Source organism: Hyaena hyaena, unplaced genomic scaffold, assembly GCF_003009895.1.
Source record: "Hyaena hyaena isolate Hyena2069 unplaced genomic scaffold, ASM300989v1 scaffold_668, whole genome shotgun sequence".
Classification (NCBI taxonomy): Eukaryota; Metazoa; Chordata; class Mammalia; order Carnivora; family Hyaenidae; genus Hyaena; species Hyaena hyaena.
This window is the reverse complement of record NW_024081301.1, coordinates 596,869-624,764: the sequence shown is the minus strand read 5'-3', so window position 1 is coordinate 624,764 and position 27,896 is coordinate 596,869. Positions and strand designations below refer to the sequence as shown.

The 27,896-nt window shown below is 41.1% G+C and overlaps 2 protein-coding genes across 2 annotated transcripts in view; both read right to left on the bottom strand.

The window, feature by feature from the left end:
* The window catches only part of LGR4 (leucine rich repeat containing G protein-coupled receptor 4), a 103,688-nt gene extending 99,636 nt beyond the window's left edge, over positions 1–4,052 (bottom strand). Inside the window, exon 1 of the mRNA XM_039217100.1 lies at positions 3,790–4,052. Within this exon, the coding sequence (XP_039073031.1) occupies positions 3,790–3,974 (185 nt within the window). The 5' untranslated portion in view covers positions 3,975–4,052. The remainder of the gene's footprint in view (positions 1–3,789) is intronic.
* Positions 4,053–20,281: 16,229 nt separating this feature from the next.
* Positions 20,282–27,398, bottom strand: LIN7C (lin-7 homolog C, crumbs cell polarity complex component). The gene is made up of 5 exons (XM_039217099.1): positions 27,319–27,398; positions 24,853–24,971; positions 23,781–23,852; positions 21,364–21,573; positions 20,282–20,786 (listed from the first exon to the last, which is right to left on the bottom strand). Exons 1-5 carry the CDS (start codon positions 27,353–27,355, stop codon positions 20,631–20,633), a joined length of 594 nt encoding a protein of 197 aa, XP_039073030.1. The 5' UTR covers positions 27,356–27,398; the 3' UTR covers positions 20,282–20,630.
* Positions 27,399–27,896: the final 498 nt, after the last annotated feature.

Below are 27,896 nucleotides of genomic sequence, written 5' to 3'. Positions count from 1 at the left end.
ACGCTTGAGCAACTTCACCTAGAATGAAATCCTGCTGCTCCTGGGATCTTTTACGAGAGGATCATAATATTATCGTCACCTTGCCATCCTAAAATTATAGAAGAATTATAAAATCAGAACTTCTGGGAGCTACAAGCAGTCTTTGATGTAATCTAGCCAGTCTAATTATTTCATTTTTCAGATAAGGAAATGGTTACTAAATAAAAAAAGAAAAGGAAAAAAAAGGGAGAATGACTTGCCCAAGGCCACATAATCACTTAGTGGCATGGTAAAGACTAGGCCCAAGGGATCAAAGCCACAAAAACAGCCTGTGTAATGTTAAAACTGGTCACCAGACATATCTAGGATGTGGAAACCTGTGCTATGGGTCTATGGCTCCCAAATGTCTAGGCAACGACACATAAACCAGAAGACACACATGTGCAAACCCCTCCCCACCACCTCTGTGACTTCATCCCTTTCTCACCATAGTTCAGATTCTGGGAGTGTAGGTGATTCAAAGTGATCTATTACCATTAATATATGAATAACCTTGAATCCCTCCGATAAAATAAACTTTGGAATTTTAATACTAGTAAGATTACTTCCCTCAAAGCACCTCAGGGTGAATTGTGACAAGCCAGTGCATTGTGACACAGGATTGAGAACTGCTGTTGCAAAACATAAATAATCACTACAGGTGCAGCAAATAGTGTGAACACAAGAATCCCATCAACAGTACTGAGATTACGTGTGCCTCTGCCCCCAGACTCGGATAAAGCAGCTTTCAGCAGGAAATAGACACTGTTGGACTCAACAAGTTTAAACGAGCCTGAAGGAGAAGCAGCAGGTATCCTCTCTCTGGGGCCTTCTCAAATCTGGACAAAAGACTAAATGCTGAGAATGCTGACTTTGGCAATCCTGTGTGGGAATGATGTCTGAATTCCAAGCCCCGATTCTTCCCTCAGTGTGGCCTTAAGTTCCTCTCTAATCACTGCAACATTTTTAAGTGCCTCCTGTGTACCAGGCTCTGTGGACTCCAAGTTGAATAAAATAAAAGCTCTACTCTTTGTCAGTCCAGGGTCTCCAAGGTGGGATTCAATTACCCCTGGCAGAGGTGAGGATGCTACATACAACACTGAGCCATGAGACAAAAATAAAAGCACTCTTATTAAGCAATCAGTCCCATCTTTTTAACTTGTATCTGTGTAATTTTACATACAATAGGCATGGGTGTACATACATGTTCCAGAAATTAGGAATGGGTAAACAAAAGTTTCGGACCATGGATCTAAACCCTTGGTGTGTAACTGTAGCTCACTAAGGCTATAATGGGACAACAGATCAGACATACCTGGGAAAAGACCCCAGCTGATCCCAAATCAATTGCAGTGTGCAACCAACAGCACCTGCCCGTCTTCAACATGGCCTTGAACTAGCTGGTTTCCCAAAACGCAAACACACTGCCCTTGAAATGCCCTTTAAATGGAGTAATCACATAATATATACTTTTGAGGATGAAATGAAGAGTACTGGGAATCGAATAAGGAGTTCTCTGTATACTCTGGCTATAGGTCACAAGTGGAAGAGGAAAACGTTACACATTTGTTCACCACAGCAGCTCAGGAAGTGCCATGATGGTGCTAGTTTAGGCAATCTAATCTGGACAGGCACCAATGATTTCTGTTTCTCATGCCTTGAATGGTAAGTTCTGTAAAGGCTCCAAATCGAGAACAGAGCATTTTACTACCTCCAGGGAGTTCTCAAGGAGGATGCCCTACAGGCAGCAGTGTGCTCTCCTAAAAATGTAATATTTCTTTGTGGTTTTAGGTTCTAATGTAAAACAGTCCTTTTCCTTATAGGACAAGCCTACCCATCAAAACTGGAAGAATCAGGGGCGCCTGGGTGGCTTAGTCGGTTGAGCGTCCAACTTTCACTTAGGTCATGATCTCACGGTTCGTGGGTTCGAGCCCCGCGTCAGGCTCTGTGCTGACCGCCAGCTCAGAGCCTGGAGCCTGTTTTAGTCTGTGACTCCCTCTCTCTCTGACCCTCCCCTGTTCATGCTGTCTCTCTCTCTCTCTCTCTCCTAGAAATAAATAAAAATATTTAAAAAAAAAAAAACTGGAAGAATCTACTAAACAAGGTCTTTACAACTGGTCAAAATAGTGCAAACATGGCTTTCTATGCACAGAGAGGCTTGAGTGGCTTCCAGTAAAGAAACCTCTGCTGCACGAACTTCTACGTTTCGTGAGAATGGGGGACGGGTGGGGGGAACCAGTCCTATCTCCTCTACTCAATCTTCTTTCCCTCACTGCTCCCGGCTCCCACGCAAACCTGACCGAGGAATGTACCTGCTTGTGGGCAAACCACTCTTCGCTGCAAAATTAATTTCTTTCAGTGAAAAGTCAAATTCCACCTTGCTGGAGGAAAATGACTTCAAATACATAAAGAACACACTAGGCAGGAAAAATAAAGAGGGGGAGCTGGAGGCAAAGAATGAGACCGGTTTGGGGCAACAGGCTGCAATCCTCAATAAAACCCCACCGGCAGAGAGCAACCAGCTGAACGCCTTCCACCACCCACCTGGAAATACAGCAATGCTCTGGCCGGCACAGAAAGGATTTCTTTGCAGGGTCAGTTACTCCTTTAAAATTGTTTACTTCTCAGAGTTCCCTTTCCTTGGTTTTAAGGTAAAAGGAAATTCCCTTCACCCAAGGACCTCTCAGAATCCCTTCCTCTCTCAAACAGTTCTTTCATGGCTCTTGATTGAATCACTCTGGCCATGCAACACCAGAGCAAGCACACACACCAAGCCCTGCATTCAATTACCCTATTCTTTCTCTATTGGTGGCCTTTGCCTATACCACCTACAACACCTATTTCAGATTCCTCTGCTTTTCTGAAGGCCATGTCTAAAGCCTCAGGTCCCCCTTGAGGAGGGGGATTTTAGAAGTCAGAGCCATCTGAGTGGTTTTCCCAGCCCCAGGCAGCTCAAAATTAAAGTTGTGCTGATTAAGGTACAGGAGAAAACTGCTGCCTTCCATTCTGGTTGGGCAGAGACTATGCTCTGGAACTTTGGTTTTCTTCCAATAGCCTGTACTTCAGGTCAGCGTTCCTTCTTTAAAAGGCCTAGTTGGGTAAGAAGAGTGTTTTCACCAAAAGAAACCTGCAGTTTCCCCCTCTGACTTGTTTTTACCCGATTCCCCCGCGCGATCCAGAACCCTGGGCGTTAGTCGGTGAGTCCAGAGTGGAACTGGACCAAGGTGCCAAGTCGCTCTACCTGGATGAGGCCAACCTGGAAAGGGATTCGCCCTGACTGAGGCACAAGTGTTTCTTCTCCCCACATGCTGGAACCCTTAAGGCTCCAGGTGTTTCCCCACGAAGCGTGCCTAGGTCTGCAGACTCAGGCCAAGTTCTAGGCGCCCTCAGCCTGCTCATTGCAAAGCTCTCGCCAGCTGAGCGGGGCCCCGCGTGAGAAGCGAAGGTCTCCTGAAAAGGCTGCCAGGGGCGAGCCTTTCCAGATTCCTCCCTCCTGCTTGGCCCCAGATGCACTTGGGAGGCTGGGGGACGGGGAGGGGTGACTGTGCCCCCCAAAAACCTGAGAAAAAGAGCTACTCGCGGCTCGGACCCGGGCTGGCACAGTATGTAAAGCCCGCCGTGCAGGAATGAGTGCCGAGCACCCCACACACACACAGGTGACCCGCGTCTCCGTCTTCGGGACACTTGTGGGTGGGGTGGGATAGACCACCGGCTCCGCGCCCCCAGCACCCCCTGAGTCCCCCTCCCCGGCACCCTCACCCCGGCACTCACAGCGCTTGGGTGAAGGCGCTGAGCCCCTCGGGCACCGCCGTCAGCCCCTTCCCGGAGCAGTCCACCCGACGGTCGCCGTCGCAGCTGCAGGGCGCCGCGCAGAGAGGCGGCGCCGCGCCGCTGGGCTCGGCCGAGCAGCGCAGCCCCAGGGCGAGGAAGCAGAGCAGCCCCAGCGGGCCCGGCATTGCTGCGGCCGCCTCCCGCGCCGGCCTCTCCCGCGGCGCCGCTCGCTCGGCGCGCCTCCGCCGCCCTCCGACGCCCCCCGCCGCCCCGGGGCGGCCGGCCTGCGGGCTGGGGCGGGGGCTCTCGTCTCTCGGCGACCGCGCGGGCTCGGCCCCTTCAACAGTCCGCGGCAGCAGCGCAGGGACGCGGCGCTCCGGAGTTTCGCCCTTCCCGCTGCTCCATGGAAGCGCAGAGGCAGCCGCGTTCGTCCGGCGGCTCAGGCCAGCCGGCCCGGCCGTGCGCAGCTGCGGCGGCCGCGCTCTGCCATCGTGCCCGCCTCCCGGTCACCCGCCTCCCGCCGCAGCCGCTCTTCAAGGTTGCGGAGCGCAGCCTTCAGCCATGCCGGCCCCTGGCCCCAGCCCCCGCCCGGCTCTCGGACAAACACCCAGGCTCCCGCTCGCTCTCTCGCCGCCGCCGCGGCTCTATCGCCTCCCGTCCCTTTCCCTTCTAGGGTTGCACGCTCGGGTTCCCAAGCCCCCAGCCGCTGGGTTATGCAAATCACTTAGGTACATGTAAAACTAACCCTTCTCCCGGAGTGCCATTGGCCCGCGAAGGTCTCGAGCTCATTACTATGCAAGGAGGGGAGCCGCCACTGGCCAGGAGTTGGACCAGAGGGGCGTGTTTATCGGGCGTGAGTGACAAGGTGGCGGCGGCGGCGGCGGCGGTGGCGGCGGCGGTGGTGCTGGTGCTGCTGCTGGTGGTGGTGCTGGTGCTGGTGCTGGTGGTTGGTGGTTCAAGGCAAAAATCCCTGATTTGGCTAGATGTGTGTGGCAGGTTGTGGATGGAAGGTAGAAGGATCTGAATATGTAGAGTATTTTTCCCTCCCCCACCCGTCTTCTTCCCTCTGCGGAAACTGGATCTCCTAAATTGGATGACCTGAAAAGTAGAACTTGCCTCCAGCATTCAGTTAAGTTTCAAATGACTCTCCACTGTTCCAAAGGGTGAGGATTGTGGGAGCTGTGGAAATGGAAAAAAGATTTCGAAGAGCAGGGGGTAAGTCTCCCTTAATCTGACATGTATAGGTGTTAGCTGTATACTGAAATAAAGCAGTGGCCCTCCACAAGCCTCTCCCTTCACCTGAGATCTTTATTCCTGTGTTGACACCCACAACATAGTAATACGGGTGGCTACATCTGAGCAATTAACCAGCATCATTAAAAAGTTTTGGTGATCTCAATTCAGACTGTTTTCTCACGTGCTGTAAAATCCTAAAACCCAGGAATCTTGTAAGGGGCAAAAGAGGTGATGTTTCTGCACACAGGACAGTTTCTCCAGACAAGAAAACATTTGAGTGCTAGATGACTACCACCGAAAAGCTGGCAGCAACTTTGGTGTCAGGTAATTATCAGCATTCCTTCCTCTTGTGGACTTTTGTGGCTTAACAGACCCTGTAGAATCATTATTTGCACCAAGTTTTGCTTTATGGACCCCTCATTTCTTACTTGCTACTATGCCTTCAGGTTATTTTACTTTATATTAGAGACACTTTTCGTGAATACCTCTAAGGCAGATTTAAAATGCCACTGTCATAGAGCTTACCACTCATGTCACCTAAGTAAAATTAAGGAAAATGGAAGTAAATTGATACAGACCTAAGAAGTTTAAAAGGAAACCTTGCCATTATCTTTGCATTTGAGAGTTTATCTTTAAAAAATAATGCCCGGTTAGACACATGACTAATATATAATAAATTTACTTATATGCTAGAGAGTCAATAAATACAAATATGCCTTGACTTTGAGATTTTAAGAATGATGTATTTCCTCTCATTGTGGGTCTGAAAGAGAAGATAAAGACAGATGGACAACCCTCTGGTTTTATAGATAAAAAATCTGAAGCTCTCAGAGACTGTGCTCTGCCTAAGATCATCACAGAACAAGCTGCGCTCCTGTCTCCTTGTCTGAGGCCCTTGGAGCCTTCCCTAAATTGGTGCCCATTGTCTAAATCATTTCCATTATTTTCTAGCAGCTTTAATGAGCAAGTGAAGTGAGGCAAAATTATAAATTTTGTTTCTTTAATCAATCCTTTTAAGACTGCTCTTTTATAACAATGCGGAAAGGTGACAGAATTTCTCTTGCCAATATTTCACTTTCTTATACTGCCTTAAAATGAGAATTATATATTATACTGATTTATTATTATTATTATTATTATTTTGCCCAAATGTAGAGACTGTATAACTGTATGCAGAGGCTCTGCCTGTTGGGCCAAAATTACATAAAATTTACATAAAAATGTAAATTTTACATTTTAATTTTAATTAAAATTAAATTTAATTAAATTTAAAATTAAAAAATGTAATTTTACATTACATAAAAATGGGGAGGTTGTGGGGGCTCTCCCATAATGTTATAATGATTGAAAGTCCTCAAACATACATAATTTCATTTAGTATGAATTACTTCTGACTTACAGAAAGAATAAAAATTGGAGTTCACAGCAATCAGCTTAAGAAACAAAATGTTACCTGGGGTGCCTGGGTGGTTCGGTTGGTTAAGCATCTGACTTTGGCTCAGGTCATTTCTGCCTTGTGAGTTCAAGCCCCACATCAGGTTGTCTGCTGTCAGCACAAGGCCCATCTCAATCCTCTTTCTTCCTCTCTCTCTGCCCCTTCCCTGCTTGAGCAAGCTCTCTCTCTCTCTCTCAAAAAAAGTAAATTAAAATAAATATTAAAGAAAAAAAGAAACAGAATGTTATACATGTCTTCAAAGCTCCCTTTATGTTTCTCTCCAATCTTTTTCTACCTGGAAAGTCAGCTACTTTCCTAAACTTTGTAATTAATTCCCATGCATATTTTCAGCATTTTCATGCTTTTCCTCTGTGTCCCTAAGTAACATACAACATTGTTTTGCAAATATAAATAATATCATTCTGTACTCCTGCGCAACTTGCTTTTTTCATGCAGCCTGTCATCTTTACGAAATACGCGGTTATTATGAGCTCATTCTTATTACTATACATAGTGTTCCATTTAAAAACTGTACCCAGTATATATCCTTTCTATTGTTAATATTAAGCTTATTTCTATTTTTTCTAACAACGCTGCAAGAATATTCTTGTATCCTTTGTTTATACCCCCAAAAGTTTCTCCAACATGTATTTCCTTTATATGTGTGTGTATGTGTTTGTGTGTATGTGTCTAGGAGTGGATTATATGCACTCACCAGTATTGGATGTTGTCAAATTGTTTTCAAACGTGATTGTACTTACTTGTGCTTCTGGCAGCAGCAAATAAGAATTCCCATTACTCTATATCCTACAAACACCTGATATCGTAAGACTTAAATATTTGCAGATCTGATGCATATAAAATGCAATCTCAGTGTAGTTTAAATCTGAATTCCCCTGATTACAGCTGCATCTTTTCATGCACTTATTGGACATTCCAGTGTGCTCTTCAGTACATTGCCTATTCGTTTCCTTTGCCTGTTTGTTTTCTGTTGGGTTGTTCATATATGCTTTTATTGTTTAGGGACAGATAGTAAATATTTTGGGCTTTGTCAGCCATATGGTCTCTGTCACAACTGTTCAGCTCTGTCATTGTAGCATAAAAGCTGGCATAAATAGTACATAAACAAATAGAAGTAGCTGTGTTCCAATAAAACTTTTTGGGCAAAAATAGATGTTGGACTAGTTGTGGCCCATGGGCCATAGTTTACCAGCTCTGTTTTATAGGTGCTAATCCCTTATCGAGATCTGATCATTTTTGAAAACCATTTGTAGGATTATGTAAAATTCACAGGGACATACCTCAAAGGTGACCATCTTTTCTTACAAGCTGAGAGCAAGCACTTTATGATTTGTGGTCTCAGGAGTGAACTTGTGCTGATGATTATATTGCAGAATGAGCTTTTATTTTTTTTAAATGTTTTATTTATTTTTGAGAGAGAGAGAGACCGTGTGAGCAGGGGAGGGTTAGAGAAACAGGGAGACACAGAATCCGAAGACAGTCTCCAGGCTCTGAGCTGACTGTCAGAACAGAGCCTGATGTGGGGCTGGAACCCACAAACTGTGAGATCATGACCTGACCAAAGTCAGACGCTTAACCGACTGAGCCACCCAGGCGCCTCCAGAATGAGCTTTTAAAAAGAACCAATTGCAAGCCAAAAAATGACCCTTTTTCTAGAATGAATGTCAGAAAGAGTCCTAGGCACTTAGGGTTTATCTAATTTTCCATCTAAGAGACCCCCCAAATATTTTTGACCTGAGGCAATCACATGACCGATGAAAAACAGCTATTGACTTTATAAAAGCAAAGGTGCCAAACTACCACTCAAAGTTAGAAGCTGAATATGTATACTAAAAATATATGTGTTTTTATATACATATACCTGAGTATCTTTATATACATATACATATATGAACATTTCAAAACATGAGCATTTCAGGGTATAAAGAAAGCATATCACACCCATCAGATATCTGGTATGTATCCACTTTGAATCCTCAAGATAAATGCTATTGTTTGTATGCTGTGATTTCTCCACATTTGCATCTGGGGCTTTAGGATGGAGGAGCTCCCATACTGGCCCAGAGGCTTGCAGTCTTTCTACCTGGGTCTCAGATAGGTGCTTTCACCCCTTTGTCCTTTTCTTCTGTGTTTCAATGTCCTTAGAGTTGGCCTCTTGTGCAGGGGACCTATTTTGTAGGGATAATTTAAAAGAACAATCATTTTGAAGGACAAAAATAACAATGTAAAATTGTTGACAAATTAAAAACATCCTTTTAAGTTGCACCTGTGGCCAAATTTGGGCTTCTGGGTCCCCTTTCCTCTTGCCACATGTGCAGAACTGATAGATCTTGGAATGTGAGGACTGGCAGTAAGGCTTCTGGTGTGACTGACTGACGGCCATGCTGGAAGCCACCCCTTTTCAAGATGTCACCAAAGAGTTCTTAGTTTCCTGACATGGTTGCATGTCCTGGGGTCAGAGGTCCTTTCCGGTAGTTCTGAAGACCCATATTGATCCCAAATTTCAAAACATTTCGATAAATATCAGAAATGTTTTCCTATTCATGCCCAATCCTTTCTAAATCTAATTTTCTTATCCTGACCTTTCCCTTTCAAATCTAACCCAAGAGGAGAATGACACTCAAGGGAACAATTTCTGAATGACAGAATCACATGTGGATCCCAAGGCCTGAGCACTACCAGAAGGGAACAGAACTAGGCAAAGGTAAATACCATGACAGAAGTCAGACACTGTAATAGATAGAAAAGTTAAGGTAAAAAAAATCAGAATAGAAATCCAGAAAGATTATCACCTATTCACACTGAGAATTTGTTTGGACCAAAGAATTAACACAAAGTTCAGTCACAAAATTGGGCTCCTTTTTACTCTCTCAGAACTCCATATAAAACTTTGAATATTTTAAGAAGACTGTAGCATGAAACATTATTTCAAAGAACTTCATGCAGAATGTCTGCATCCCACAAAACATGCTTATGGAAGACCAGAACTTGGGGGTAACTCTGCTGTGGCCACTGACCTAGCCTGGAAAGCTCTTCTTTGTGTGCATGAATGTATTTGGAAAGAAATCTAGAGAAAGGAGCACCTGATGACTCAGTTGGTTAAGCATTTGACTTTGGCTCCAGTCATGATCTCATGGTTCATGAGTTCAAGCCTCACATCAGGCTCTGTACTCATAGTGCAGAGCCCGCTTGGAATTCTCTCTTTCTCTCACCCTCTCTCTACCCCTCCCCAACTCATGCTTTCTCTTTCTCTCAAAATAAATATATAAACTTAAAAACATCTAGAGAAAATGGCCATAAGAGAATTTAGGCTCAAAGAGAAGCTGTGTGTAGACAGGGAGAGGAGATATCACATTCTGTAGTTTCTTTTTCTTCCTGACCTGGACACCTAATACTGTGTGTCAAAAAAGACACTATTAAACACCTCCTAGATAATTTCAAAACCTTTCTTTTTGTCTAATGATGGTTACCATGACTCTTCAAAATAAGTAGTGACAATCACAATGAAAACTTTAACAATCCTGGGGTTTTTGAAAATGTTTTTAAAATATTTGTTTGAAAAGAAAATCGGAGGCAATGCTTTTGAAACCACAGGCATACTACCAACCATCTGTAATTTTCAAGATTACCTGAGAAAGGAGCAAAGAAAACCACGGAGACTAGATCAACAGTGTTGAATGTTAGGATGATGTCAAAAATGCTATTTTTGGGGTCTGGTTGGCAAAATCTGGTACTATTTATTAAACTCTCTCTTTTTTTGGTCTCATGTTGGTATTAAAATCTATGAACTCAGTTTGTAAAACGCAATGAGGAAAGCTTAAAAATTTTTCAATATGAAAGAAAAAAATGGAGCACCTGGAGGTGATAAAGAAACATGGTAACACTGCCAGTTTGCCCCTTTTATGCCAATATAACACGAACTTGTCAAGCTTTTCAACATTTTCTGCATTTTTTTCAAGGAATTTTTACCATGTACCTACTCCTCAGAATCTACCCTTTTAGGGAACAAAAAGGATAGATTAAGGCAGGCCAGTCTACATGTAAGTCACTTGGGGAAGATTTTAAAAATAAAAATTCCACCTCCACTGATTCTGCTATCATAGGTCTGGGATGAGGCCCTGGATTCTCAATACTTAAAAAGTTCCTGAATCTGATGTAGTCTCCACCCAAGTTTATGACTCTCTCCTAGAAGATTGTGAAACTCTGGATCCTTTGAGAAGCAAACACCGATAACAGGATTGCTCATGCAGGAGATTTACCAGGGAAAATGATTCTGAGGAAAAATCGGGAGGGGCTGGAGGGAGACATTTAGAGCCATGAAACTGAGATGCAGGTTTGACTCCAGGTCAGGAGAGAAGGAAGGACAAGAGGTTGGGTGAGTCTTAGACAAAAGTACAGTTCTATCAAGGTTTAGTGAGACCGATGGGGAGACCCCAAGAGAAAATCACCATTAGAGGAGTCTCATATCTCCTGAGCACACCTGCCTTAGTGCTTTGCTGTTGTGCTCAGTCACTGACTGGGCTCAGCCTGGGGAAAATGTGGTGAAGGATTTTCCAGCAGGGCTGTCAGTTGTTAGCCTCCCTACAATCAGAGGTGTGTTTCACAAAAGAAGATATGACAGGGAGTCCCTCCCTTCAAGCAGCTTCCAATCCAACTTAATTTATGGAATTCAGAAGGTTTAGGATTAGACAGGACCTGAAGACAGTTACCTGCCTGAGGCTGAAGAATGTGCAACACGTGTCTGTTACTCTTGGATATATCAAGGGTTAAGTATATATATTTACGTCCTCACTGGTAGCAGAATCCATCTTTGAGCAGTTTGGGCTGTTAGCTCCATCAGTGGGGGGGGGCGGGGGGGCAAACTCTTTCTCCTTGATCCTTTAAAATACTCAGAAAGAAATTTGGAGAGCATATGTTAAATCCCCTGATTTAACAGTGGGAAATCAGACCCACAGAGGACAGCTAATGGGAGTGGGAGATCTAGAGCCAGTATCTAGGTCAATTCCTCTTTCCACTCTATAATTGGCTTAACTTGTGTTTGTAATTTTTATAGAAAAGAGAAAAATTTTCACAAATTTACTATCAAACAAAGCAAGATAATCTCAATGCCTCAGATGGTCATTGGTTTATTTAAGGAACGTGCCATGTCCTCTATGAAAGGACTTTTCTCTTGATCAAACATCCTGTTTGGGTTCGGGTGAAGATAACTAAGAGGCAGAAAGCCAAAGATAATTTCCAGTCAACTATGGTTGCTCATACTTCGTAGAAGCCGTAAAATGATACTAAATGAATCCTCCCTCCACACAGTCCCTGACAACCTATATACTGAATGGTAGGTAGATATTGGTGTAATTTGGTAATATGTAAAGGTTTGTTTTGTTTTCTTTTAGGGTATGTTTGGAAGAGTTTCTTCATTTACAAAGCTTTGAATTTTATAAAATACATTTAAATATTAATTTTGAATTTAAAAGAAAAGATTGGGTACATTTCCCCCCCCAAACAATAAAAGAGATTATCATCTCACTGCAGAAAGTCTGCAGAGAGGTCAGGCCTCCGGGCAGGTTGATTTAGCCACTCAGTGATGTCATCAAGAACCCAAGGTTCTTTCCATTTCTTCTCTGTGCTCTTTTCTGTATTGACTTCATCCTCAGGCGATCACATGGCTATAGCAGCAGTTAGGTCCCGAAGAGGGAGTTATTGCATGACACACAGGGTCACAGGGAAAGACATCGGGGTGGTCTGGAGGCAGAAGACCACAGCAAGGGGAGTGCTTAGGCAGGGCTAGATTACAGAACTCAGGAAGAGCCAGACAGAAGACATGCACAGGGCACCATATGGAGAAAGGGTGTGGAGCCTCCATGCCCTCTCTAAGGGTTCTGGTCTACTAGTACTTCCACCTGCTCCCCAACCCGAGAGCCACATCAGATACATTTTTAAGTCTTTGGCCTGATCTTTAGTTAGGCAGTACTGATAGAAATTTCTAAAATAGAAACAACAGCACTTTGGTGCCATCTTGTGGTAAAATATAAAAGGGAAGGAGAAAAAGATGATCCTTCTACAATAATAAACCTGTGAGTTCTATATATTTACAGAAAGAGGGAGGTGGGAATGGTGCGTGTGTGCTGTTGTTGACCCCTTCCCTCCTTAATAAGCTTTAAAATGAAAATATTTATAGTAAAATTCCAATTTTGCCAATATTTGCAAATTTTAAAAACAGTTTAAATGATACCTTAAAGTTGTTTCCAACCATTCTTCTCATAAAATTATTTATACGTTCAGGGGGCCTGGGTGGTTCAGTCTGTTGACTGTCCGACTTCAGCTCAGGTCATGATCTCACAGTTAGTGAGCGTGAGCCCCACATCGAGCTCTGTGCGTGCTGACAGCTCAGAGCCTGGAGCCTGCTTCAGATTCTGGGTCTCCCTCTCTCCTTTGCCCCTCCCTGACTTACACACACTCTCTGCATTTCAAAAATGAATAAATGTTAACAAAAAAAATTTTTTTAATTATTTATATGTTCATGATTGTATCTTGCTAGGGGGACACCACACTCTCTAGGTCTTAAATCTCAGTGGCTACTTCTTCTGCTTCTACCTATGGAAACACCTACTCTATGGGAGATGGAGTGAGGATCCAGTTTGTCATCTGGGAAGAAGAAGCATTTATGTCTTGGCTCTGCCCATATCCATCTAGTGAGTGAGCAAGCTCTGCCCTTGCAGGATGGAAAGTTGAGAACTGAGTCATGGTCCAGACTAGGTGGGTCAGTCTGGCTAACTTGGGGAACCATACTTGTTTCTCAAGCCTAAGGTGTGTGCACCTGCCCAGTCTTTAATAGAAAGTCAGCTTCATGAAGCAAGGGCTTCGTTTTGTTCCCCACTATACCCTTGCCTCCTAGAACATGATTGGCACATACATGATAGACATTCAATAACATTTGTATTATGAAAAAATAATAAAGGGGACATTTTGGTCCCCAATTGCTAACCCATTTGTTTTACTTCCTGCCATATTCAGAACCATTTATTGAGCCCTGTCAAAAATCCACCTCCCCATATAGTCACAGGGGTGGCTTTCAGTTCACACCATTCAGGTTTCTCTTCAAATGTCATCTCCTCAGAGATCTTTTCTGTCCTCACTTGCTAAAATAGCATTCTTCCATTTTGTTCTCTCAACATTGTCTGCTGTATGCTAGACACTGTTCTCAGCTCTGGATATTCGGTAGTGAACAAAGTCCTGCCTGTCCTCGAGATATTTATGATGTTGGGGAGATGGTGAGCTGACAAAATAGACAAACACAGATCAGCAGGGGTAAAGGAGATTCCAGGCAGAGGGAACAGCAAGTGTAAAGGCTGCTCATGTTTGGAGACACATGAAGAGTGGAGACAGAGGAGTAAACATTTGTTGTCCTCCACAAAGGGGACCCAGCATGTTAAATAGAAGGAGGTAATAAAAGATTGATGATTATTATCCCTTTCGTATCTTGACCCTTCCTGGACTAGTTGTTTTAACATCAAGATCAGCTGGCAGATTGTTGTTTTTATATGGTTCCTATGTAAGTTCTTGATATACTTGTGGAATTGTGGAACATAAGCTAATTCCACAAGGTAGAATGAATCACCATACTGTTTCAGGCACCGTGCCAAGGTGACAGGGGTACAAATGTAAAAGACACAGTTGTGTTCCTTCTGGTTGTCATAGAACTTAAATTTTAATGGGAAAAATAAAATTAAGTGCATAATATAAACAAGGTGTTGCTATATTAACAGAGGAAGCGGAACCAGTCTTTAGATGGAGTGAACAGAAGCCTCCACAGAGATGGTGGCTTCAGTTTACACCTGAATGAGCAGCAGCAGGGAGTGGGAGAGCATGAGGGAGAACCTGCCAGCAAGGGGCATCTGGTGTGGGGTAGACAAGTGGGGCTTGAGAGGAAGTAGGGAATGGATTATGCAGAACCTTTTCAATAATGGCAAGATTTTTAGATTCTATCCCAAGCACACTGAAGAATTTTCAGGAGGGAGCAACACAATGGGTTCTGGCTGAATTTATGCTTTGTATCAGGCACACGGGCGCTAAGGAAGCCAGCCCAAATCTTTACAGGGTGAAACACTGCTGGCTAAGGGCAAATTCTCTTCACGTTCTATTTGGAGCAAGGGCTAGTGCGCAAAGTGTCTCCTCGGTGCTAATCGTCTCCTGCCACTGCCAACTCCTACAAAGCCCTTGAGTTGAGAAAGATGCAGCCAGGCAACAGCTGGCAGCCTTAAATGAAGGAAAAAGCGAAGTTCCGAGGGGCCAATAAGCCCAGATGGCCATTTGGAGGTGCAAGCTCAGTAACAGAGGGCATAGGAGTTTAAGGAAGTGTTTCAAATACAGAAAGCAAAGAACCCAGCATTTCCCTTGCCCTCAAAGAATGAGGAATCTCATTCTCTTTTAGTCAAAACCACTTCTGACACCTTTTTGTCACACATGGGAGAAGTCACATTTAATTTTGCTTCTGTACCTGTTTTTGGTGGTGCCACTAAAACAAGGATTCTCTTGTGTATTTGTTTTCGAGTGCTGCTGTAACAAAGTACCACAAACTGTGTGGCTTAAGTAAGAGAATTTATTCTCACAGCTCTGGAGACTAAAGTCCAAGATCAGCATGTCCACAAGTCTGTTTTCTTCTAAGGACTGAGGGAGAATCTGTTGGTGGCTTTCTCCTTGGTTCTGGTGGTTTGCTGGCTTTTTTGGGGTGTTCTTTGGCCTACAGAAGCATTGCCCCATTCATCTTCCCATGGTGTTCTCCCTGTGTCTGTATTCAAATTTCCCTTTTTAAATAAAAACACTAGCCATGTTGGATTAAGCTCCATCCACCCTAATGACTTCACTTTAACTGGATTACCTCTGTACAGACTCCATCTCCAAACAAGGTCACATTCTGAGGTACTGGGGGTTAGGACTCCGAGGTGTCTTTTTTGGGAAGCACACATTCTATAATATGGATTCATTAAATTCCAAAGTCAAAGTTGGAGAGCATCTAAACTCTGGGCTCAAATGTAGGTCAAATAAGAGATGCCAGAAATTAAAATTTCCACCTACTTCATGCTTTCAGATTGCATGTTCTGCCAAATAAAATACAAAATTAAAGTTTGGGTTTTTGTTACCTTCTGATTAGCATTACTACCTCTAACTGCCAAATAAGAGGAGCTTATCAGCTGCCAATAGCTAAATTTTCTTTTTATCGTGTTGGTTACAATTCTGGAGACAGTTATCAAATTAGAATTTGTCCATCTTTCCCTCCCTAGAGAAAACATTAACTACACACGCACACACACACACTTTTAAAGGACCAAATCTTGACTGCCCAAAATAAACTTCTGTAGTTGATGAGACTTAGGAGAGCTCTCACACATACCTTACTGACATAAAGCACTGCCCTGTTTAAAATATTAAAATTTAAGGAATTTACAAATCAGTTGTTTTGAATTTACCTTTTGCTTACTATAGTCTTAAAAATTCCAGCACAGGTTACCTGCCACTAAATAAATAAATGTACAAAAAACTGGGTCTCAGAATAATTAACGATAGTGAATGTAACAAAAGCAGAACGTAAAGATATAGAGAATGGGTAAAGATTTAGAGAATTCCAGCTTACAAATATTTTGAAGAAACTTGAGTGCTAACAATAAATGCTTTTTGTTGTACCCCTTGTGACTTAGTACATTTTCCTGCATTTAAAAAATTCATGATGCTGAATTATGCCTAGTATTTGTCTGACACTCATTCCAGCAATCCATTGCCTCTAGAGCTAAGCTCATATCCTTCCTACAAATTGCTTTTCTGATTGAACAAATCCCTTACTTGAACTTAGTATGATTTCCATTTTCATTGTGGCCTCCAACCTCAGACCCCAAAACACCACAAATTTTAGAATTCTATTAGTTTCTTTGATCCAGTGGACAGAAATCTGAAAATTCCTTTTAAGTCTCATTCCTTATAAAGTTTTCAAGCATAATTTATGTTTCCTAGGCATCAAAAATAAGTTGATTTTAATTATGCGGCCACATATCTTCCTTCAGCTAATAAGGTCCCTGAAGCTTTTACACCCAAATAATAGCAAGCACAAATAGCACTAACTATGCCAGGCACCTTTCTAAGGGTTTTACAGATAATGACCTAACAATTACAGACATTCTTACCACACAGGACAGAGGAGGTAAGTAAGTGATGTAAGATTACACGGTAATGGTGGATCTAACATTCACACTAGGGTAGTGAGCCTGCAGATGCTGTGCTGTCAATCACACGCCAAACTGCCTTTCTCAAAATAACACAAGAGAATTTTTTCTAAAGTTATATTTTATGAAAGACAAAGCAAAATATAGGAAGTCAAAGTTTCAATCCAGTAACCACCATGGATTGTGCTTTTTACCTTATTTAAAAGTTATTTTATACAGAGCTTTCAGAAACACATTTATTGTGTAGTTATACCAATTTTTTTTTCAAATCCAAATAACAAGAATACAAGTTTATTTCCGATAAACCTTAGAATCAGAATTAAGTTGGTAATAAATGAAGTCATCTACTGAAGAAGTGTTAAATCCATTTTGGGTATTTTTTGTTGCCTTACACTAAGGAATTAAAGAAATGTACTGTTTGCTAATATTTTGAAAAACTATGTCCAGATACAAATTAGTTCGGAAGTTCTTGAAAATTAATGAACAAGCAATTTGATTTTTTCCCACTATTTAACCATTAAAGAACTGCAACAACTGTTGAACAAACATGATTAGTGAAACTTTGGACAATAAAAAGTATAAAACCAGATTGTTAGGAGACAACAAAATGTAAGTTAGAAAAGTCATAAATGTACATTTATTCAGGAAATACAATTACCAGAGTCCTTGATATTTCAATGATCATTCCACATTATAAAATATTCACAACATGTATTCTTTTAAGTCTACACCAAGTCATGCTGACATTCTTTTCAGATAAGCCATAGCCATTTCTTCTACTAAATGCTATAATATCCATTTTAATTGTAAGTAAAGTACTTGAGCCAAACTACTTAAGTACTTGAACAAAATAACTAAAAAGCTTGGTAGAGGAAGACAATGATTTTTTAAAAACACATCTGAATTCTCCTCCAACGAACTTGGCCATTATAATCTAGTATAGTAACGGACAAAGTGGCCATATTAAAACAGCACATAATAACCAATGACAGTATTTCTCATCTGCAGTTTTTAAACATGCTTTCTCAACTAATAAACATTATTTCTGTAAGTTTTAAAGACAAAGGGGGCAGAAAGATGACAAACATTAAAATCTTACATTTAAACTACTGACAGAAAAAAAACCAACTATAATTACTTCCAAATAATGAATGGCAAGTACCTTTTATTCCTAAAGAAATAACTAAATAAGATAACAATTATTATATTTGCAACTACTTGTCAGTAGCTGTAAATTGAATCTTTCTATTCTGATACTTCCAAATATATTATGCACTTAATTGTGTTTTTCCCCATTAGAATTTAAGTTCATGACAGGAGTGTGATTAGAGCATTTTGTAAAGGAGAAAACAAGTGGTTCTCTACCCTAGATGTCCTTTAGAACCAACTGGAAAGCTTTAAAAAAAAAAAAAAAAGTATCTGGCCCCACCCTCAGAGATTCTCATCTTACTTGATAAAGAATGGGACTCATGTACTAATAAATAGTTTTAAATCTCTGCAGGAGTTTTAATGTGCAGATAAGGTTGGGAATCACTGAATCGAACCATTCTGAAATACCAGAAAATATATGGAAATTGAGTAGTTTATAATTTACAAATCAAAACCCTATTAAATACTTACGATGTGCCTAGTTACGTTCATGAATCACATATTTATTTATAAGATGACAACTCCCTTCATTTCCTTGCTATACTAGACTACCTACTGTACATCTCTGCCACCAAATGACTGAATCTCTATGGTCAAGATTTAAAATTCTGGGATACACTCTGAAAACTGCATTAACAGAAACAAACTACTGCTACTCATGCTCAACAGTAGCAAGCAAAACTACTGTATTTGGCTCCTTTAAGCTATCCTTATTTTAAGAATTATAAATAAGTGCCAACCCACACAAAGAACAGATTGTGGATTACTGCAGAAGAAAAAAAAACCTGCTTACTCAACTTACTAAGTTTCAACGCCAAAAAAGATTGAACTTGGCTGAAAGTTCTGAAACAGCAGAGATACTGAACCAGGAAGCTATAATTTATAATGAAATGTTGACACACCCTTGCAAGCTACTACAGCTGTAGCTATACTAAAAATAGGATTTCTTCAGGATTTACTTACCCTGTAATGCAAGAATACGAGCATAATAATATTACTTTTTTTATATGCACCAATATCTTTCTTTAATATGTAAAGCTCTACAACAAATACCTCTAATAATTTTACAATTAAATTAAAATAAATTCATAATTCTTCTACTCTACTTTGGTCTCAACATTTTAAAAACATCAATTAATTTTGAAAATACACAATTTAACAACATGATCCTATCGATACAAGCACGTTTTGTAATGGACTAAAGACACATTCGACCATGCAATCCAGTGTTCAATACCTAAATGATAAATAACAATGCTGATTGACTTTTATTCTGAAAATCACTGAAAACTGGAATAATCTGGTAAGACTCACAGTGCTCACAAACATGCAGGAAAAGGTATACGTTTCTATTCTTCCTGAAGGAATGTTACAGAATGCCCACTTTTTTTTACACAGGGTCAGTAATTAGGCTAAATTCCTTATATATTTCAAAACATTATCTTCTTTTTAGCATCTGTCACTTAAAAGTCTTGAAAATCACACAAACATTCCTAGAAGTTGGGACTGAAAATGAACCTCAACTCTTTTAATTTCCACCTTTAAAAAGGCCTCGGTCACAGTCCTACCCTAGTAGCTGCCTTTCAGTAAGAGTGACATCCAGTGGACAAATCAAAGTGTCTCGCAGACTTCCCAGCATTTCAATCAAAGATCACATCTCTAAATTCAGCCATTTCAATATGAATGAATGCCTACTCATTTTGACTAAGAGCCTGCAGATTCTTACAAACATATCACCTCATCATTTCTACCTATTTTAAGTATATCCTTCTATCTTCTTCCTAAGTTAAATCAACTCTTTTAAGGTGAGCTAGTAAAGAGTGTGTGACTCTTGAGGCCAGTGAGGTTAAAGGTATTACTTCTTCGTCCTCGCTTCTGCTGCTTCCCAACACAAACTAACTGGCTCATCCCTAGGAATGGAAAAAGCAAAATATAGAAATATATTCAAATAAAAATAGCCTTAAAAATTTGCAAAAGAAATGAAGCCTGAAACTGTTTCTGCGTTTGTAATTTATGATATATTGTTGAACATAAAGAGATGTAACCAGTAATGCCAACAATCAAATTACACCCTCTTGCCTCACTGCTCAAATATTATGGAAGAATATATATTTTAGCAATGATTGTTTCAGTGTTTAAAAACTTTTATAAATCAGTATAAATGAATATTCATTATACAGTATGTTTAAATAAAAGTAAAAAATTTCCACTCTGTTGAGTTATGATTTACCATTGATAATATATATTACGCATGTGTTCAAAGTACAAAATGCAGCAGTGGTGTTAACACTGATAGTGTAAAGAACTGCTGTAGCTGAGACTGTTATGTTTAATTTCTTGGAAAAACCGTAAAGAAATTTTACAGGTTAAAAAAAATAGAGTAAGCAAAAAAAGAATTGGAGAATTGTTATTTTTAAATAAGCAGCCAAATGAAGAAAAGGTTTTCTTTTCTAAAAAAAGATTAAGAATGTAAAAGTACATTTTAATATTAAAAAAGCAGTTTTAAAAATCTATAACAACTTTATGACAAAATCTGCATTTGAAAAAGGCCTGTAAAAACAGCAGGACAGAACTGCCCTCGTCACCTTTCACTTTTTCTTGTCAGAAAAAAGTGTATGCATCTCTGGAACCATAAATGATGTTAAAATAGGTGTTTATAAAATGGCAAGAAGGATTTCACGGGAAGTTTCTGTTTGTTTTTTACAATCACTGGCACTGAGGCCATCAGTAGGTCACAAGTAAAACTTTTCTAGCTAAAAGCAAAATGGAATATAAAGTTCTGAATTGCATTAGGTCTGTTGCCTGCGTTTTGCTGATCTCATTTTTTCAAAGCGCGACTCCATTTCTTCAAGGACCTTGGGTGTGTACCGCACTACTAATTTAACCTTCCCCTGAGCTGCTTTCAGCAGTTCTACAGCCTTTTCGTGATGTTCTCCTTCAACGCTCTGGGAAAAAAGTAGACACACACACAATTAGTATCCAGGTTTTGTAACCAGCTAGAAATGCAAAAATGTTTAAAATATACAAAAGTAAAAAGAGTTTTAACTTCGTATCATCACAACACTATAAACCTATGAAATAACCTAACTTTATCATTTCAATCAGTGTGAAATCCTCTGCTAAGTCAAATCCAGCAACTGTGGTTTTACCAAATAATTACTCTCAATACCAATACATATGCCCTATTACCTCACTAGGTCTGAAGTAAATTAAGCAGCTGGCATTCTGTACAAAAATGAGGGCGGACTTCTCCAATTTAACGTACTGCCTTAACTACTAAAGAGCTTAATTACTTCATAAAAGTCACACTAAGCGTTGCTAATTTACTTTGGAAAAGAAGCAAAACACACTTAAAGTGCTTTAAAAAGTATCACTGTATTAATACTGACCAGGATTCCCTCAAGGGATTTCTAAACTACAAAGCTTCTTTGGTTTTCCCTCAGCATCTTGTTTCTGTAACTCAAATGCACCCCCAAGTGGTTACAATGCATTACTACAAGTACAAATAAAATTCATCCATACCACTCCATTAACAGAAAGAAGTTGATCTCCTCGCTTGAGGCCCCCATGTCTATCAGCAATTCCACCTGGAATTATTCGAGATATATAGATTGGAGAGTTTTGTTCTTTGCCTCCCATAATATTGAAGCCAAGGCCTTCTTCTGTTTTTGGTAGCTCAACAACTCGAGGATGAGAATGTCCTTCGCTGGCAGCAAATGCAGCGACAGTAGCCTCGAAAAAAATTTCACATTTTAAAAATATGATCTTTGTTTGCTTCAGTTCTTTTGTTTCTTTTTCTAAACTTTTGCCCTACACACTCTTTTAAAAAAATTTTTTTTATGTCTTTCAGAGACAGAGAGCGAGCAGGGGAGGGGCAGAGAGAGAGGGAGACACAGAATCTGAAGCAGGCTCCAGGCTCTGAGCTGTCAGCACAGAGCCCGACACGGGGATCAAACCCACAGACTGTGAGATCATGACTTGTGCCAAAGTCGGACACTTAACTGACTAAGCCACCCAGGCGCCCCCTGTCATACACACTTTTGATGTCTGAATGCTCACAAGTTCACTGGCAGTTTGGAAGAGAAGGTAAGTTGAGCAGATGGGGCGATGATGACCAGAAAGCAAACCCTGGGCCCGTGCAGGAGGTGTTCAGATTGTTCAGGTCACTCAGTCCACCCAGCACCCAGAACTTCTGTGCAGCAAATGGCATGCGGGCTTGCTTGGCAGATGAACACGGGGGGATGTTACAGAGAAAACCCCTGACCGTGCACACCAGCAGCCCTGAGCTTTGGGCTGGAATGCCTGGCTCCTTTAAGAGCCTTTGTGCAAGACACAACCTATCTACATAATTAACTGTAAGGAGGTAGGTATCCTTACATGCAATCATTTGGGCTGCTGTACTATCTGTACTATATACTACATAACTAATTAAGGAAATGATTCAATATTGAGAAAGACGGATACATATAACCAACATGAACTTTTTTTGTTGCTTTTTTTGTTGTCAACTACCCAGTTACTCCTAAAACCTCACAGATGAAAACAGAGTGACATCACATCTTCTTTTATACTTTTAAATTTAGACTAATCTACACTAATTCTAACACAAAGTTGAAATTTTTGGTTTCTTTCTGCTTTTAAAAGCAGATAATTAAGTAATCTGTTACCATTTTTCATGATAGATCAAGGTGCATGAGCAAAAATGGGAAGGGGGAAAGGAAGGAAATCATGATTTGTTGAATACTATTAGGTTCCAAGCTCTGAAAGAAGCCCCATTTTACAGATAATAGAACTAAGGTTCAGAAATTCAGGAAGCCGTGAGGTCATATAACTCAGGAATTTCAAGCCAAGTTTCTATGTCTTTTTTATAAAACTGTTCCAAACTGTACTCAACGTGTTTAAGTGTTTATATTCAACAGAGAATCACTATTTCCTTTTATGGATCAGTAACTATCAAGGCAAAATTACCTGCTAATGACTAATTCTAGTATAAGTCACCTACTGCTGATACTAGTTTATTCTAACAAGATATGTTGAACACTGAGGTCAATCTGGAAATAATCGGAGGAAGCCACTGGTACAGAAAAGCACACACGATTTGCTGTATACAGCTCTGAAGAGCCAACCTACTGGTGACATCACCCCACATTTGTAGAGTTAAGATAAAGGAGAAAAGCAAAGAGCAACTCAGGGGAGTACCCAGTTTGAACATTTACTGTTTGTGTGATTTGAGAAAATTAACCAATATAATGCTTCCTCACCAATAAAATCAGGATAATATATATATCAGAGTTTTTGGAAAATTTACATAATGACATATGTATATCATTTATAACAAATACATATTACATGTGTATTTTTTAAATTTATGTTTATTTTGAGAAAGATAGAGACAGACAGACAAGACATGGGAGAGGCAGAGAGAGAGGAAGAGAGAGAATCCCAAGCAGCCTCCTGTAACATAGGGCTCGAACTCACATACTATGAGATCATGAACCTGAGCTGAAACCAAGAGTTGGATGCTTAACCAACTGAGCCACCCAGGAGCACCAATAGGTGTATTATTGTTTGTGTGCAAGTGTATTTTTAATGCATTATCTAAACTGCATGATAAAATACCTAAAGTCAATTAAAAAATGTCTTAGTACTTGAGAAGTTTAGTGTAGCTCAAAAGATACTATATGTTAGTTTTCAAAACTAGCTTACCAAATATCTAATAATTGCACATTTTAAACCTTTAACTTATGTTTTTATATTTTATTTTTGAGACAGAGAGAGAGTGTGCACCAAGTGCACATGAGTGGGGAAGGGGCAGAGAGAGAGGGAGACACAGAATCGGACACTTAACTGACTGAGTCATCCAGGAGCCCCTAAACCCCTCATTTATAATGAAGCCTCTTTCAGTAAATGGAAGAAAAAACAAAAACGAAAAAAAATACCTTTGCAGTCGCATTAGCTCTCACTTCAGGACTGCTACTGATGTCCACAGTCTCATAGACATGTTCATATACCTGTAAAACCCAAAGTTATCATCAAGATTTAAAATCTCAGAATATACCATGCTTAAGTTCTAAGTCAAGTTAAGGAGTGTGCCTAAATTTTAGGCAAAGTCATGCACCCTGGTAAAATATCATTGTTTTTTTAATATATATTTTTTTATGTTTATTTTTGAGAGTGAGCGAGTGAGAGACAGACTGAGTGCGAACTGCAGGAAGGGCAGACAGACACAGAATCCGAAGCAGGCTCCAGGATCTGAGCTGTCGGCACAGAGCCGATGTGGAGCTCCACTCATAAACTGTGGGATCATACCCTAAGCCGAAGTCGGATGCTTAACCAACTGAGCCACCCAGGCATCCAGTAAAATGTTTTTCTATTAAAAAAATCCCAAAAAATGAAGAGGTACAAAATTTCAGTTACAAGTCACGGACATGAAAAGTACAGCATAGGGAACACAGTCTTAGAACTGTAACAACATGTTTGCTGACAGATGGCGACTACACTTACTGTGGTGAGCACCGAATAATGAATAGAATCGCTGGATCACTATTCTGTACACATGAAACTAATATAACATTGCATGTTAATTATACTTAACATATATGCTTTTTTTATATACTTAACATCATACTTTTTTTTTTTTTCAAAAAAGAGAGAGATGGGTTCTAATATTGTTCTTCTTTTTGTTTTAAGTAAGATAGAAGGATTTTTAAATTTATTTATTTTGAGAGAGAGTAAGTGTGAGCAGGGGAAGGGCAGAGAAAGAGGGAGAGAGAATCCCAAGCAGGCTCCATGCTGTCAGTATAGAGCCCAACGTGGGGCTCGAATTCACAAACCAGGAGATCATGACCTGAGCTGAAATCAAGAGTCGGATGCATAACCAACTGAGCCTCCTAGGTGACCCGGTTCTAATATTTTTCTAAAGTTTGTTTTCTTAAAAACTTCTAAACCTAAATGTCAGAGTACTATCTTACCTAATTCAAGTTTTTAGTAAATTTAATCCCATTTACTCACCTCTCTTACAGCATTGCAGAATTCACTCTGAAGGACTCTTTGTAAAGCCTGAAGTTTCTGAGGTGGGACCTCTCCACTCCTTTGCAGTTTTTCCAACAATTCAATTGCTCTACAAATATCTACAGTTAAACACACACAAACTGATAAATAATTTTCTCTGAAGATTGTCTAATTGCCTTGTAACAGGATTCAATCCTCAAGGATTTACCAGAAATATGTAGAATACGGAGGGAAAAAAGCATAAGAGTGTGAGCTTGTGGGTATATGGTTGGCGGGGGGGGGGGGGGGAAGGGGGGGGGGGGGGGGGGTAATGTGAATGCAGATATGAGGGAGGGAGGGAATGCAAAATCTGAGAATGCCAAATTTTATGTAGGTTAGAAACAAACACTAATGTTGCACACATGCAGGATCTGGGAAACAGTATCTTTGAGAAACAGGAAAACTGAATATAAAATACTAAATGTCACAGGAAAGGATGGGTTCAAATGCGACAGACACATGAACATTGTACGGCCTCAAAAAGCTGACGGTTCTATTTGAAAAGTAGTCAAAAAATTTATCTATCATGATTAGTATTCAAAGCATTGAGTAGTACAAAACACCGTGTGCTGGTAAAATCTTTTTTCATTTTCCAAAGAAAATCACATTTGTAAGTAGAAGTCACTAGAAAGACTGGTGAATAGGGGCTGGTAGTTCATTGATTATTTTGACTTACAAAATTACAATATACAAGCCATATAAATATTTCCAATTAACAAAAAATTGAAACAAACTGAAAAGACTCTACTGAACCTAAACTGTACCTAATATGTGTTCAAACATAACCCACTGAATGTTTTGATGATTTTAAAGACATTCAGGATCTTGATCATATGCACTAATTTTATATTGTAGGGTTATTGAAAGTGTTTGTTAATAGAATTTGTTAAAGAGAATTCTAAATAAGAACAGGTGATGTAATCCTTCTTATCCTGCTAAATGGCAACCTCTAGTAATTCATCCTACTAGGTGGCTGAGCATTCTACTGTGGAACTGTAAAGAACTCTGGAAAAACAAAAAAGCCATGACTACCAAAACTAAATGCCAGAGGTGAAGCTTCACATTTTGTGCTGCACTTAAAAACACAAAAGCCCGTCAACATATTAGAATCCTACAACTGGCTTTCAAAGAAAAACACCTACTCCTGTTAACAAGGAACAGATTTGTTCCCATGTACAAAGCACAGCGCCATTGTGCTCAGGAGGGAGACGTTAAAGTCTTAGGCCTAACTTAGTTAAGTATTCCCAGAGTAGCTACTCCTCTGTCAAAAATGATGCTTTAATTAACAGTCTGGTGGGCTGGAGGGAAACAATGCCATTTACAAAGAGGCTTGCTAACAAATAGTGAACACCATAGGGAATAAATAACATTAAGTGAGCATTTATTTGTATGAAGGTTTCTCTAAATACAATATTAAGAGAAGTTACTTAATATTCAGGCTGTAACCGCAAAAGTAAGTATTTGGAATGTATTTACAATCTCCACCCTATATTTTGTGTACCACTAGCACTCAAAATACTGTTTCTGACTTAGCAATGACTTCTAATAATGGTGTGTCCAAAGCATGCTTGAAATTGTCTTGAAATAAAGGTTTTGGGAAAGGAAGAGTGAAATGCTGAAACTCTGTAACAGGACCCTGACAGGAGCACAGGCATACATTTTCGCTGGCTTTTCGGTATCTAATTACTCAGCAGAACAGATTTTACTTTTCCTTGACAGTCTGCTCCAAAAAGCAAGCAACCCGCCACAGTCAGCAGTCGTAAGGTTTGTAAAGATGAAATAAGACTACACGTTCAAGCATTTTACAACCTACCACTCACTATTCCAAATAGTTATGTAACCTTCCGAAGAGCAAATCAGTAGGATGATATTCAAAGCATCTTCTCCGTATCTGGGAGGGGCACCAAAGCCAGGAAATAGCCCAAAACAAACACAAGTGAGGCTGTGGTGAAAGTAATGACGGAGTCTGTGCGTAAATAAGGACTCTGTGGTGAACGCACTGGGTCCGGGACGTCTGCAATGTCGGGGCAGTGAAGGCGGGGACACCGGATTTATGCGCACACGAGGAAGGGCAGTGCGTGTAGTCTGTCCGAACTGGGGAGTGATGTCTGCTGAGGGGGTTGACACATCTCAGGACGCCGCGACTGCCGTGCGCACCCAGGGAGAGCGTCTGCGGCGGGTGTCTACGAACGCGGACAGGTGGTAACGAACTGTGCTGTGCCCCGGCACAGTCCACGTGAATAGAGCAGGGGTCTGAGTATCAGTCAAGGGACCGCAAACGCCCTCCCAGGGGCCAGAGCAGCGACTTCGGCGCGAGGGACACCTGGATCTGGGTCTCGGAGCCGGGGTCGCCCCTCCTCCCCTGCGTCCACACAGCACTCCTCCACCCTCTCCGCCCACCTCGGTCCCGGCCTCAGCCACACTCACCCCTCTCCAGCCGCACAGGTTCCCCCAGGGCCGCCATCTTCTCCCTTTGCCTGCAGACCCACAGGAAATGACGACATAGGGCTGCGGTGGAGGGGCGGGGCCTACCAGGCCCTGGCAGGGCGACGGCTTGCCAGTATCGCGAGAGTAGGAGCGGTGGCTTAGGGAGCGCTAGAGGCTACCTGGGCGCGAGGCCCTCGAGTTGGTGTTACCTGGCGCTTTCCGCCGTCCCGAGGGTAGCCAACACCCTAACCTCGGAAGGTGGAAAAAACACCTTTCACGACTCTTGCACCCTGCGGCAGATTCAAGCCTTATCCTAGCCGCTTGGAACCCTTGGCTCCAAGCGGAAGTCTGGATTCTTGTGTCGGCCTGACCCTTAACTGCTCTGAGTCTGGAATGCTCAGTTAACCCCTTTCAGCCTCAGTGTCCCTATCTGGGCGATGATGGGTCCTATCCCGGAGGTCTTTTACACTCTTAAACTCTGGGGTTCTGTGACAAGTCTGTAACGGGGTACAGTCTCTCTGTGGCAGCATCATTTTAACTTTAAAAATCAAGGCATAAGTCTTCTCTGCCAACCTGTT